Source organism: Salvelinus sp. IW2-2015, linkage group LG9, assembly GCF_002910315.2.
Source record: "Salvelinus sp. IW2-2015 linkage group LG9, ASM291031v2, whole genome shotgun sequence".
NCBI lineage: Eukaryota > Metazoa > Chordata > Actinopteri > Salmoniformes > Salmonidae > Salvelinus > Salvelinus sp. IW2-2015.
In genome coordinates this window covers 14,260,303-14,272,686 of record NC_036849.1, presented here as the reverse complement: position 1 = coordinate 14,272,686, position 12,384 = coordinate 14,260,303, and the positions used below count along the sequence as shown (strand labels likewise).

Here is a 12,384-nt window from a genome sequence, read left to right as displayed (position 1 = left end):
ATCATCTTGAATCATTGATTGCTCACATGCAAAACATTTTGGGACTGTATCAACAGTGGACTAATGACAAAAATACTATATTGTTTTTGAGTGGATTATTCCTTTAACTCTCCTTCAAGCTACAAGCAAGCTGAAAAGCTAACACTTAGCTTCCGCTGACATATCAGAGCGTTTCCACAATGTTTAGACACACACAGCCTCAGCTCAAGAGGCCTGTCATAGTGTTAAACAAACAAACGACACGGAGGATGAAATGATGCCCTAAATCAATAAAATGCTGTGCAACTGCCATTTTGGAGAATCCTATTGTTATTAACTACCATTGTCGTCATTCTATACATTACCGTGTCCTGGATGTTGAAGGTAACTCTTGGTCCAGGGGAGGATGCGTCTACTCTGATGTCCGGCAAGTCATTTACGTCTCCTATTCTGGAACTGAGCAGGAAATTAGGAAAAATAATCCAACCCATTGGAATTTCAATATAATTCCCAATCCTAACTTTACTGAATTGATACAGAATTGACCCATAGCCTGCTAGGTTTCAACTGCAGACAAGGAATTATCTTACAGTACCTTTGGCGTTCCATCCTTTTAAGTGGAGGCCTCCCTGCTGCTGTAGAGATGCTCTTGGAACGGTTATAGCTGGGTTTGTATCCCAGACCCCACTTGTCCTTTAGAGATGCAGCCTGGTGGAGAAGCATACAAACAAGTGATCAGGGTTTATCAGTGCTGGTGTTCTTTCCATTTAAATTGAGATGTAGGGAGTTGTAAGTTGCAGGATTTACAAATGGATTTCAAATAAAGACTCCCACAGTCCAGAAGTATTAAGCCCAGCAAAAGGGGGTTTGTAAGTGCGTAGTGGTCTCACCCTCATGCTGGAGCGGCGTAGTTTCTTGCGGACATCTCTCCTGATGTCGTTGACGGCCACAGACTCCAGCTGCTGGTAGCGCTGGATCTCCTGGTTAATTGTGCCCTCACTCGCTCCCAATTTCCTGTGAAAGGAGACCATACAGTATACATTACATGAAATGGAGATGAGTGATCTGACTTCAAGGGTTGATCCTTGGGTTTGGTGTTTGACAAGAACTCTTACTTGAGGTCATCAATGACTTTGGCCTGCTCGTTCAGCTCTCTGATGTCCACTATTCTTTTGTTTAACTTCCCTCTTCTTGGATCTAAGATCTGGTTGCCCACTGCCGCCTGCCGCCTGAGGTCTATGGTCTCCTGTGGAGTATAAAGGACAAATTACACCCTGAAATTCACATATTACACCACATAATGTTTGGGTATTTGTATAACAATCACCACAATTAAATAACCTAAATTAGATTACACCGCCAACCTGGGTTATTCACACCACAAAACTAAGGTATTAAACCAATAATTAATTATTACACCAAAGTTACCCAGCCACCTTTGACATTGTAATCATTTATCCAGAGCGACTTACAGTTAGTGCATTCATCTTAAGATAGCTAGGTGGAAGAAGCACATATCACAGGCATAGAAAGTAAAATTTTCCTCAATAAAGTAGCCATCAGTAGAGTCAGGGAGGAGGGGGGGGTCGAAGTGACGAGGAGGAATGTTTAAGATGCTGTTTGAAGAGGTAGGATTTCAAATTCTTTCAGAAGATGGGCAGGGACTCTGCTGTCCTAGCTTCAGGGTGAAGCTGGTTCCACAATAAGGGTGCCAGGACAGAGAAGACTGGGCTGAGCGAGCGAGAGCTGCCCTCCCATAGGGTGGGCCAAGAGACCTGAGGTGGCAGAACGGAGTGCTCAGGTTGGGGTGTAGGGTTTGAGAATATTGAAGGTAGGGAGGGGCAGTTCTACTTGCTGTTCCGTAGGTAAGCGGCATGGTCTTGTAGTGGATGCGAGCTTCGACTGGAAGCCAGTGGAGTGTGCGGAGGAGCAGGGTGACATGAGAGTACTTGGGGAAGGTTGAAAACCAGGCGGGCTGCAGCGTTCTGGATGAGTTGCAGGGGTTTGATGGCACAAGAGGGGAGCCCAGCCAACAGTGAGTTGCAGTAGTCCAGACAGGAGAGGAGACGTGCCTGGATTAGGACCTGAGTCGCTTCCTGTGTTAGGTAGGGTCGTACTCTACAGATGTTGTAGAGCATGAATCTGCAGGAGCGAAACACTGCTTTGATGTTTGCAGAGAACAACAGGGTGTTGTCCAGGGTCATGCCAAGGTTATTTGCACTCTGGGAGGGCAACACTGTGGAGTTGTCAACCGTGATGGAGAAGTCTTTGAGCGGGCAGGTCTTCCCCGGGAGGAAGAGCATCACCGTCTTGTCGAGGTTGAGGTGATGGGCCAACATCCAAGTTGAGATATCTGCTAGGCATGCAGAGATGCGTGTCACCACCTGGGTGTCAGAAGGGGGGGAAGGAGAAAAGTAGTTGAGTGTCTTCAGCATAGCTATGATAGGAGAGACCATGTGAGGATATGACGGAGCCGAGTGACTTGGTGTATAGAAAGAAGAGGGCCAAGAACTAAGCCCTGGGGGACACCAGTAGTGAGAGTACGTGGTGCAGACACAGATCCTCTTCATGTCACCTGGTAAGAGCGGCCTGCCAGGTAGGATGCAATCAAAGAGCGTGCAGTGCCTGAGATGCCCAGCCTTGAGAGGGTGGAGAGGGGGATCTGATGGTTCACGGTGTCAAAGGCAGCGGATAGATCTAGGAGGATGAAAACAGAAGAGAGAGAGTCAGCTTTGGCAGTGCGGAGAGCCTCCATGACACAGAGAAGAGCAGTCTCGGTTGAGTGACCCGTCTTGATGCCTGACTGGTTTGGGTCAAGAAGGTTGTTCTGAGAGAGAGATAACGAGAAAGCACTCTCAAGTGTTTTGGAAAGAAAAGAAGGGATACAGGTCAATAGTTTTTGACGTCAGATGAGTCGTGTGTTGGTTTCTTGAGGAGGGGAGCGACTTGGGCCATTTTTAAGTTAGAGGGGACACAGCCAGTGGACAGGGATGAGTTGTTGAGGGAAGTGAGAAGTTCCCAAAGATGGTCTGGAGAATGGTGGAGGGGATGGGGTCGAGCGGGCAGATTGTCGGGCGGCCAGACCTCACTAGTCGCAGGATTTCATCTGGAGAGAGAGGGGAGAAAGAGATAAAGACGTAGGGTAGTTCTGTGTGAGTGAGACCAGTGGACTTAATAGGCTGAGTGATGTTGTCAACCTTCTTTTCAAAGTGGTTGACAAAGTCGTCCGCAGAGAGGAAGGGGGTGGGGGTGGAGGAGAAGGTGGAAAAGAGTTTCCCAGGGTTAGAGGCAGAAGCTTGACATTCTGAGTGGTAGAAAGCTTTAGCAGCAGATACAGAGGAAGAGAAGGTAGAGAGGAGGGAGTGACAGGACGATAGGTCCTCCATTTAAACTCAGCTGTCTGCTGTCCTGTTCTGTAAGCTTGTAATGAGTCACTTAGCCACGGAGCAGGAGGGGCGTGCCGAGCCGGCCGGGAGGAAAGGGGACCATGTGAGTCATTGGATGTGGAAAGGGAGGAGAGTAGGGTCGAAGCGGCAGAATCAGGAGACAGGAGGGAGAAAGATTCACCACCTTAGTCACATCTTATACTCACACCAATTATCATGTTATACACACACATAAACAGCAGAAAAATATGTGAAATGAAAGTCACCATCACCATAATAGTAGAGACCTTTGGGACCGATCGGTAACCCAATTCTCGGATGAGGGAGTTAACACAACATGTGTAACCAGGTGAAAAGATAACCAGAAGAGCCTAAACCCCACAGAGTCAATTGCTAAGTGACCATATTATTTTTGCCATAGGGATGGGCATGGTAATTCGAATATCCGAACGGACGTTCGCTTTTGAATATTTGCGAGAGTATTCATAAACATAAAAATAAATCATAGGCCTATTTTAACAATGAAAAGCCTTTATTCAAATTAAATAAAAGTATATATGTGACATTGCTACACACAAGGATATACCGTGACATTTTTAATTCAATAAAAACACATACTGTAGTCTACATGGGGTTTGTTGTTATTGTCAGCCAATCAAAGTGGCACTAGTCAGTGGCTCCATGTGTAATAGCAAGCAGCATTGGAGATCTCTAATCAACTAAAAATGGAATTGAAATTACATAATTAAGTTAGCTAAATGAGAAGTAGTAGGCTACAAGGAGCAACCATCGGCAACCATTAAATCTGAATTAAGGACGGGAAGTGCAGTAAAATAGCCTCAATTGCTGCATGAAAGCAGAGCGGCACCTCTCTCCCAAGTCGCGTAGGTTATGTATTTACATGCATTTCAACTATCCAGATCTCCCCCAAAAATGTTATGATATTATTCGAATTGTGAACTTGTTTCAAATGCCCATCCCTAGTTTGCCGTTAATTTGTTGTCCAAATACACACTTGCTGCGAGCCCTCTGATATTATCACAATTCATTGAGTCACTTAGCAATTGAAATCCATTCTGCAGCTTGAAATCTGGACCATAGAGCCTTAATGTTACCCTTAGCGTGATTAACGGGCCCAGAAGGTAGGACAATAGAGAGTGGGGCAGTTGAGGATGGGCTACAGTACATACACATCCCCAGGATAGGGGTCTGGGAGCCCTGGCCATGTTCCCTCTGGACGGGGGAAGGGCATAGTCGTTTAGGTAGTCGCCTGGTACGGAGACGCTCTGGACACTGGGGCTTTTCAGGCCCAGGATGCTGTTTACCAGCCGTGTCCTGAACGTGAGCCTAGGGCTGCTGCACTCTCCCTCTGGGCTCCCCTGCAATCAACGGGATGGATACGCCCAAGGCAAGGTTCAACTGGGTGCATGGACTAAGCAGCTTGGATAGCTTTTAGTACTGTCACAGTGGTTGTAATGGGTTGACATGGCTTGAACAGACATGCAGTCTTGACACTCAGTGCTTTTTTACATTCTTGACACACAGTCAGGGATATTACACACGCACACAGAGCTACTATAATCTCTAACACAATCATAGTGCTTTGACAGCCTCTTAAATCGTCTTGTGGTAGTAGTGCACCAGAATCACAGGCATTAACAAACTCACAGGATACGAACACACTCAGAGTTATACAATTCACATGTTCAAAGTAATACATAAATATTCAGCATTGTTATCATGGTTAGGGAAGGACTGAAAACACTGACCATATGGATGGTCGGCGACATGGTGTCGGCCTCATCCTCATCAGACAAGTTGACCATGTTGATTGAGTTGAGGTCAGCGATGTCATCCACATCCTCCTCTCCCGTCAGCGAGGTCAGTGTGTTGCCTAGGGCGTTGAGACGCTTGCCAATGTTGGGGTCCATGTGGACGTCGATACCACACATTTTCCACAGCACGTTCAGCGCCCAGGTGCCTGCACTGCTGCTTTCTGATGGTCGCACAGGGAGGGCGAGAGAAAATGATCCTACACTAAATCCATCTATCACTCACTAGAATACAAATATCTTGCTCACAAAGAAGAAAACAGCTGTGATGTGTTTTGGATAAAATCTTGACAACGTTCACAGTTAAACTAACCCCTTTCATAATATACACAAGGTTTGATGCCCATTATCTGTGCAGTACTTACCTGCTGACAGCTGGCCTGTGGTTCTGGAGCACACTTCATATGTGCCATCTGGAACAACACCTACAAAATCAACACATTCAAATATTACATCAATAAGAGGACCGGCACTGTGTAGGGGACCACACTGTAGGAAGTTAGGCACATCTAGAGCTTAATTAGGGTGGAATATCACAAGCTATCGGTCTCTTTGGTACTCAATATATGGGTGAAGCTTTAGACTTTCCCTATGTTTTTTTATGTACTTATTCTATATAAAGTCATGTTCTGATGTTAAACTTAAAAACTCAGCTTTTCCAGGCCCAGCTCTAAATATAGACAAGCCATCTCATTTCCTGACTTCATGCATTTTCAATCCCAGTCTGTATGTAAAAGCCAACATCTTGCGGTCCAATCACTCACAGGCGTTCATGATCATGTCTCCTCGGATCTCAGGCTTCCAGTCGTCCCAGGAGGTCTCAAAGCCCTCGGCGAAGCGGATGCAGAAGTTCTTGAAGTGGCCCTTGCTGACCAGCGACTCAGAGGAGCAGGCGGTGATCAGCGTGCTCTCGATAGTCAGCACCAGGGCAGAGCCCGTGTCAAAGTCAATGCTGTGGTTGGCCTGTGAGGATCGAGGTTTGAGGGTGGATGGGGGAGTAAGATGTTAAAGTTAGGTTACCGGATAAGTCTAGCACAGGGATAACATTAAGGTTAACAGTCAGTCGTGTGTTATGAATAGGTGAAGGGTTACGGTAACATTTTATCTGTTTATAAACATTAAATAGTTTGTTAAGAATTAAACTCAACACACTTAAGGCCTGTTAGTTATCCATGCATCATATTATGATTAGAGGTATTTGTAATAATTCATGAAATTATATGAATTTATACACAGGTTTGCTGCTAGAAACCTAGTAATGGTTTACTAATGGTTAAAAACGATTTAATAATGGTTTATAAGCGTATTGGCGGACCTTCAAATAAAGTATATTACTTAGGAATAGGAAATGTGCCTGTGTGTAATGTTGAAAAACACATTGACTCCATGGAAACACCCATTTAGTTGATGCATATTTAATGCAGTTGTGACGTTGTGCGTGCCATAACACTCATGATAACAATAAAGTACCTGTGCCAATTGACCGTAACGGTGAGACATTCAACCAGTCAAACAATTTCAAGCTTAATTAAAGTTATGCCAGTTGTATCAATAAAATTGCTGGTTGTAAACTGCCATAACCTGTTATGTCAGCATTGTGTCAAGATTGCATCACAAACACTTATAACAGGTTGTTACAAGTAAAACAGTAATAAACCATTGAATAACATCACACAAGTGTTCACAAGAGATTGAATAGATTGTAAGTTACTTTTCGTGCATATTTTTGCGGGCCTACAGATCTGCTGGCCTCAGCTTCAGTGCGAATGCCTTCGAAACCTGGTATATGTCCTTTCTATGGAGATAAGAAACACAATTATAACTTTGACTAACTTGTAAGAGAAACAACCAGGGACTGTGGATGTAGTCATCAAATTCCAACTTTGATTAATCCTTTAACTATTTTCCACTATTAGTCAGTCATTCACCAATTCACAAATGAAATCTTAAGCATTTATGAAGACATTTACCTTGAATTCATTTTGTAATTTGCTGCTAATGCAAAGGCCACTGCACTGAAAAACCTTTCTCCACCATTCCCATGTTTGCTATGTTTCCAAGGATATAAAGATAGGCCTAATTGTATCTATTCAGCTACATACTAATGCAGCTAGCTACACTTTATTAGGTACACCACCCCTTTCACAAAAATGGTTTACTCCTATATACAGTGAGTCACGTGGCCGTGGCTAGCTTAGCAGGCAGACAGGCATCGAGGCATTCAGTGACTGTTTGAATGAACGTTAGAATGGGCAACACGAGTGACCTAAGCGGCTTTGAGCGTGGTATGATTGTCGGTGCCAGGAGCGCCAGTTCCTTATCTTAGAAACGGCCGGCCTCCTGGGATTTTCACGCACGACAGTGTCTATGGTTAGCTGAGACAAACAAAAAACATCCAGTCAGCGGCAGTCCTATGGGTGCTTGTGATGACAAGTCTAAGGAAAACGGCTATCGCAGCATTCGACCACACAGCGTTCCACTCCTATCAGCTAAAAACAAGAAGAAGCGGCTCCAGTGGGCAGGCGATCACCAACACTGGACAATTGAGGAGTGGAAAAACATTGCCTGGTCCGATGAATCCCGGTTCCTGTAGCATCATGTTGATGGCAGAGAATTTGACGTCAAGTCCATGGCCCCATCCTGTCTGGTGTCAACGGTACAGGCTGGTGGCGGTGGTGTAATGGTGTGGGGAACGTTTTACTGGCACATGTTAGGTCCCTTGATACCAATTGAGCAACGTTTCCATGACCAAAAGAATTTAGGCTGTTCTGGAGGCAAGTGGGGTCTGACCCAGTACTAGATAGGTGTACATAATAAACTGTCCACTGAGTGTATATAACCAACTAAATTTTAATAAAGTCACTGAAGTTATTAAAAATGACCAAATTACTACTATTACTAGTCATTATTCTATATTTTGTGTTTTTATAATTGGTTCTGATTCAAATGCACATTGTGACAAAAAATTGTTGTAAAAAAGAATAACCCATTTGAGAAAACATTGGATCAGCTCTTTTGCGAACGAGATGACCCATGATTTGATGATTACTCACACTGTGTGCCACTTTCAGACAAGCATATTTCTTACAATTTAGCTCATATCAATGTAACACACAAACAGTTTCAGGACAAGGTCTGAAACAGAAAAACACACCAAAAAAAATGGGTCTAAGGGTCAAAGACTAAATTTAGCACCGTCAGGGTTGTTGTAGTAAAATACACAGTAATGTAATAACTATTATTTGTAATATGTAACTATTCTAAGTAACATTGTGTGTCCAAGACGTGTGCCCTCTTTCTCTACAAGCCCCAACTTGCAACATGCATTAATATACAGTACTTAAAAATTATATACCATTTTAACATACCACATTGCAAAGGCTTTCTCCCGAAAACATTAGGGTGCAAAATAAAGGACCACATTTTTAAGATCATCCTTCTCCTCCTACCAGTGAGTTGTTAGTGATGGGCAAACAGATTCCAAGGTCGTTGACGGTGAGCTGTAGGAACAGGGTGCTGAAGGCCTGGGCTGAGGTCTGCTGGATGCCCGGCAGCTTGTCCACCACCTCCTTGGTGGCCATGTGGATGTCTTTGTTCAATGCCAGACGCTGTTCGTTCCAGTTGTCGTAGGCTGCCTTGTAGTTCAGCCAGAAGAGTACAGCTGCAACGAGAAAGGAAACAGTGATGAAGTTTTCCATAACGATTTTGTTGGGGAGTTTATGCAATTTAGAGAATTAGATTCCGAGAATCTGAAAACTTAATAAGGCCTGACCTCTGTCAAAGGCCACAGGCTGAGCAAAGACGATTGGCCGGTTGAGAGTGATGAGTACTGCCTCTTTGTCTGAGGAGCCACTGATCTCCTCCTGAAGGGCGTTCCGTAAGCCAATACGAGTGCGGAAGTAGGCCACCTGGTGGAAGTCTGAACCCGCCTCCTCGTACACCTGTGGAATAAATAAATAGCTATATCTCACAAAACAGGGGCAGACACAGTACTTTGTTGATCCTCAAAAGGAGGAATCTGATTGCAGCAGCTAATTGAAACAAACACAACCTATATTAATTCGCTGTAGCCTACCTGATGCTTGACTATTTGGCCCAGGGCGAGGTTCAGGTCCACTTGGCACTTCCCAAACAGTTTGAGGTAACTGCTGCTGCCGCCGGGCTGGGCTTTACATTGGATCCTGTTGGAGAGCTCCAGCTCTATCAGCCCTGTCTCGAAGCGCACCGCTCTCATGGATGGAGTGGTGGCTGTCATCTGGATCCCCTGCAAACCACAAGAATTCAGGAAAAAGTCATCAGTTTCTTTCCCGTACTGAAGCAATAAGTAACAAGAATGTAAACTGCAGCACATTTCTTGTTTTAAATACTGGTACCTTAAACATCAGACTGAGTGAGTAGAGCAAAATCTTGGGCTTGTCAGCGTCTGTTGAGATGTCGTGCTCATTCCACAGAGGGATGGGCTGCTCTCCTCCTGCATAGACAAACATTTAACCCAAAGTGTCTAAGCAAAATACTGAAACACAACATCAACAACTTTCAGTGTTCTTGTGTTATACAGCGGGACAGACCTGATACTTTCTGGATGACCTCATTGACTTCCTTCATGAAAACCTTCTGCAGGAACACCAGGTGGTTCAGGAGGTCAGTGGTGAGGTTGTGCTCAAAAGAACCAATCTACGTGAAGGGGGATTGAAATCAATGAAAATAACAGAAAGGCCCACAGACTGAATATGCTGCCAATTACCACTTTATTGACAATGTTTCGATTCACAAGTATCTTCGTCAGGCCCAACGGACTGAGTACTCACATCCACAAATATATACACATTTCACCCCGCATGAGCATTACGCGCGACGCCAATTTATATCTAGCTCAAATAATATCCAAACAAATGAACAAACAATCAAAATAGAACAAAACTGTGTTGACATATATTTTATATTAATAAAAGGTATAGTCTGCAATACCGGAGCTACTCTACTTGAATATGGCAGCCTCACCTCAGCCACACAGCGCAGGTAATTCCCCTGGAGGTAGTTGCCCTGCTTCATGGGGATTGGGAAGTCGTCAGTAAAATCCGAGTGGCCCTCGTGGTCCTCCATTATGTATTCTCCAGACATGGTGACTGGCGGGAGGTTGAGGTTGGCCGAGGGTGGCATGGCGGACATGGTGTCCACCGGAGACACCTTGGACTGGAAACACAGCTTGTGGTTGGGCAGCTCGAACGTGAACCTTGTCTGGGCTCCTGCAGAGAACAATGAGTTTATCAATCCACTCAGAATTAAATTAAGATGCATTGTCAGATCACAAATTATAAGATCCTCATAATACAAGTACAATATCCCATTACCCCAGTCGGAGGTTAAAGCTGGGTGCTAACTACTGTGCCTTCAAAAAGTATTCATAGCCCTGGACTTATTCCACATTTTGTTGTGTTACAGCCCAATTTCAAAATGGATTAAATAGATTCTCTCAACCATCTACACACAATACCCCATGTTTTCATACATTTTTACACATTTATGGAAAATGAAATACAGAAATATCTAATTTACATAAGTATTCATACCCCTGAATCAATACTTTGTAGAATAACCTATGGCAGAGTTTACAGCTTTGAGTCGTCTTGGGTATGTCTGTATCAGCTTTGCACATCTGGATTTGGGGATTTTCTCCCATTCTTCCTTTCAGATTTTCTCGAACTCTGTTAAGTTAGATGGGGAGCGGCAGTGAACAGCAATCTTCAAGTCTTTCCACAGATTTTCAATGGGATTCAAGTGCCTTTTTAAAAACTCAAGGCATGCTGTCATGTTCCTTTTTCTAAAGAAGGCTTCCGTCTGGAAACTCTTCTATAAAGCCCAGGTTGGTGAAGTGCTGTAGAGACTGTTGCCCTTCTGGCATGTTCTCCCATCTCAGCCAAGGAACTCTGTAGTTCTGTCAGTGGTCATTAGGTTCTCGGTCACCACCCTGACCAAGGTCCTTCTTGCCCGGTTGCTCAGTTTGGTCGGATGGCCAGCCTTTGGCAGAGTCTTTTTCCATTTCCAATGATAGAGACCACTGTGCTCTTGGAAACTTTCAACACTCTAGAAATGGTTTTATACCATTCCCCAGATACACTACATGGCCAAAAGTATGTGGATTTGGCTTTCAGTCACACTCGTGGCTGACAGGTGTATAAAGTTGAGCACACAGCCATGGGATCTCCAAAGACAAACATTGGTAGTAGAATGGGCCGTACTGAAGAGCTCAGTGACTGACTTTCAACGTGGCACCGTCATAGGATGCCACCTTTCCAACAAGTCAGTTCGTCAAATTTCTGCCTTCCTAGAGCTGCCACGGTCAACTGTAAGTGCTGTTATTGTGTGGAAGTGGAAACGTTTTGGAGCAACAACAGCTCAGCCGCGAAGTGGTAGGCGACACAAGCTCACAGAACAGGACCGTCGAGTGCTGAAGCGTGTAGCCCGTAAAAATAGTCTGTCCTCATTTGCAACACTCACTACCAAGTTCCAAACTGCCTCTGGAAGCAACGTTAGCACAAGAACTGTTCGTTTGGAGCTTCATGACATGGGTTTTCATGGCCGAGCAGCCGCATACAAGCCTAAGATCACCATGCGTAACGGTGTAAAGCTCGCCGCTATTGGACTCTGGAGAAGTGAAAACTCGTTCTCTGGAGTGATGAATCATGCTTCACCATCTGGCAGTCCGACGGACGAATCTGGGTTTGGCGGATGCCAGCAGAACACTACCTTCCCCAATGCATAGTGCCAACTGTAAAGTTGGGTGGAGGAGGAATAATGGGGCTATTTTTCATGATTTGGGCTCGGTCCCTTAGTTCCAGTGAAGGGAAATCTTAAAGTTACAGCATACAAAGACATTCTAGACGATTTTGGGGAAGACCCATTCCTGTTTCAGCCTGACAATGGCCCTGTGCACAAAGCGAGGTCCATACAGAAATGGTTAGTCAAGATCGGTGTAGAAGATCTTGACTAGCCTGCACAGAGCCCTGATCTCAACCCCATCAAACACATTTGGGATGAATTGGAACACCGACTGCGAGCCAGGCCTAATCGCCCAACAACATGTCACTGATGCTTGTGGCTGAATGGAAACAAGTCCCCGCAGCAATGTTCCAACATCTAGTAGAAAGCCTTCCCAGAAGAGTGGAGGCTGTTATAGCAGCAAAGGA

At 44.7% G+C, this 12,384-nt stretch overlaps 1 protein-coding gene across 18 annotated transcripts in view; it reads right to left on the bottom strand.

Moving 5' to 3' along the window:
• The window catches only part of LOC111968621 (bridge-like lipid transfer protein family member 1), a 143,185-nt gene that overhangs the window by 38,078 nt on the left and 92,723 nt on the right, over positions 1–12,384 (bottom strand). For 15 of the 18 annotated variants that reach the window (XM_023994337.2, XM_023994331.2, XM_023994323.2 and 12 more), the window contains 15 exons: positions 10,199–10,443; positions 9,766–9,871; positions 9,571–9,668; positions 9,273–9,461; positions 8,970–9,138; positions 8,647–8,858; positions 6,909–6,992; positions 5,962–6,160; positions 5,563–5,622; positions 5,135–5,361; positions 4,556–4,744; positions 1,095–1,225; positions 870–993; positions 575–687; positions 345–435 (listed from right to left, as the gene is read on the bottom strand). In XM_023994337.2, coding sequence (XP_023850105.1) covers positions 345–435; positions 575–687; positions 870–993; positions 1,095–1,225; positions 4,556–4,744; positions 5,135–5,361; positions 5,563–5,622; positions 5,962–6,160; positions 6,909–6,992; positions 8,647–8,858; positions 8,970–9,138; positions 9,273–9,461; positions 9,571–9,668; positions 9,766–9,871; positions 10,199–10,443 — 2,237 coding nt within the window. The remainder of the gene's footprint in view (positions 1–344; positions 436–574; positions 688–869; positions 994–1,094; positions 1,226–4,555; positions 4,745–5,134; positions 5,362–5,562; positions 5,623–5,961; positions 6,161–6,908; positions 6,993–8,646; positions 8,859–8,969; positions 9,139–9,272; positions 9,462–9,570; positions 9,669–9,765; positions 9,872–10,198; positions 10,444–12,384) is intronic. The other 3 variants (XM_023994333.2, XM_023994336.2, XM_023994338.2) reach the window with 1 other exon arrangement.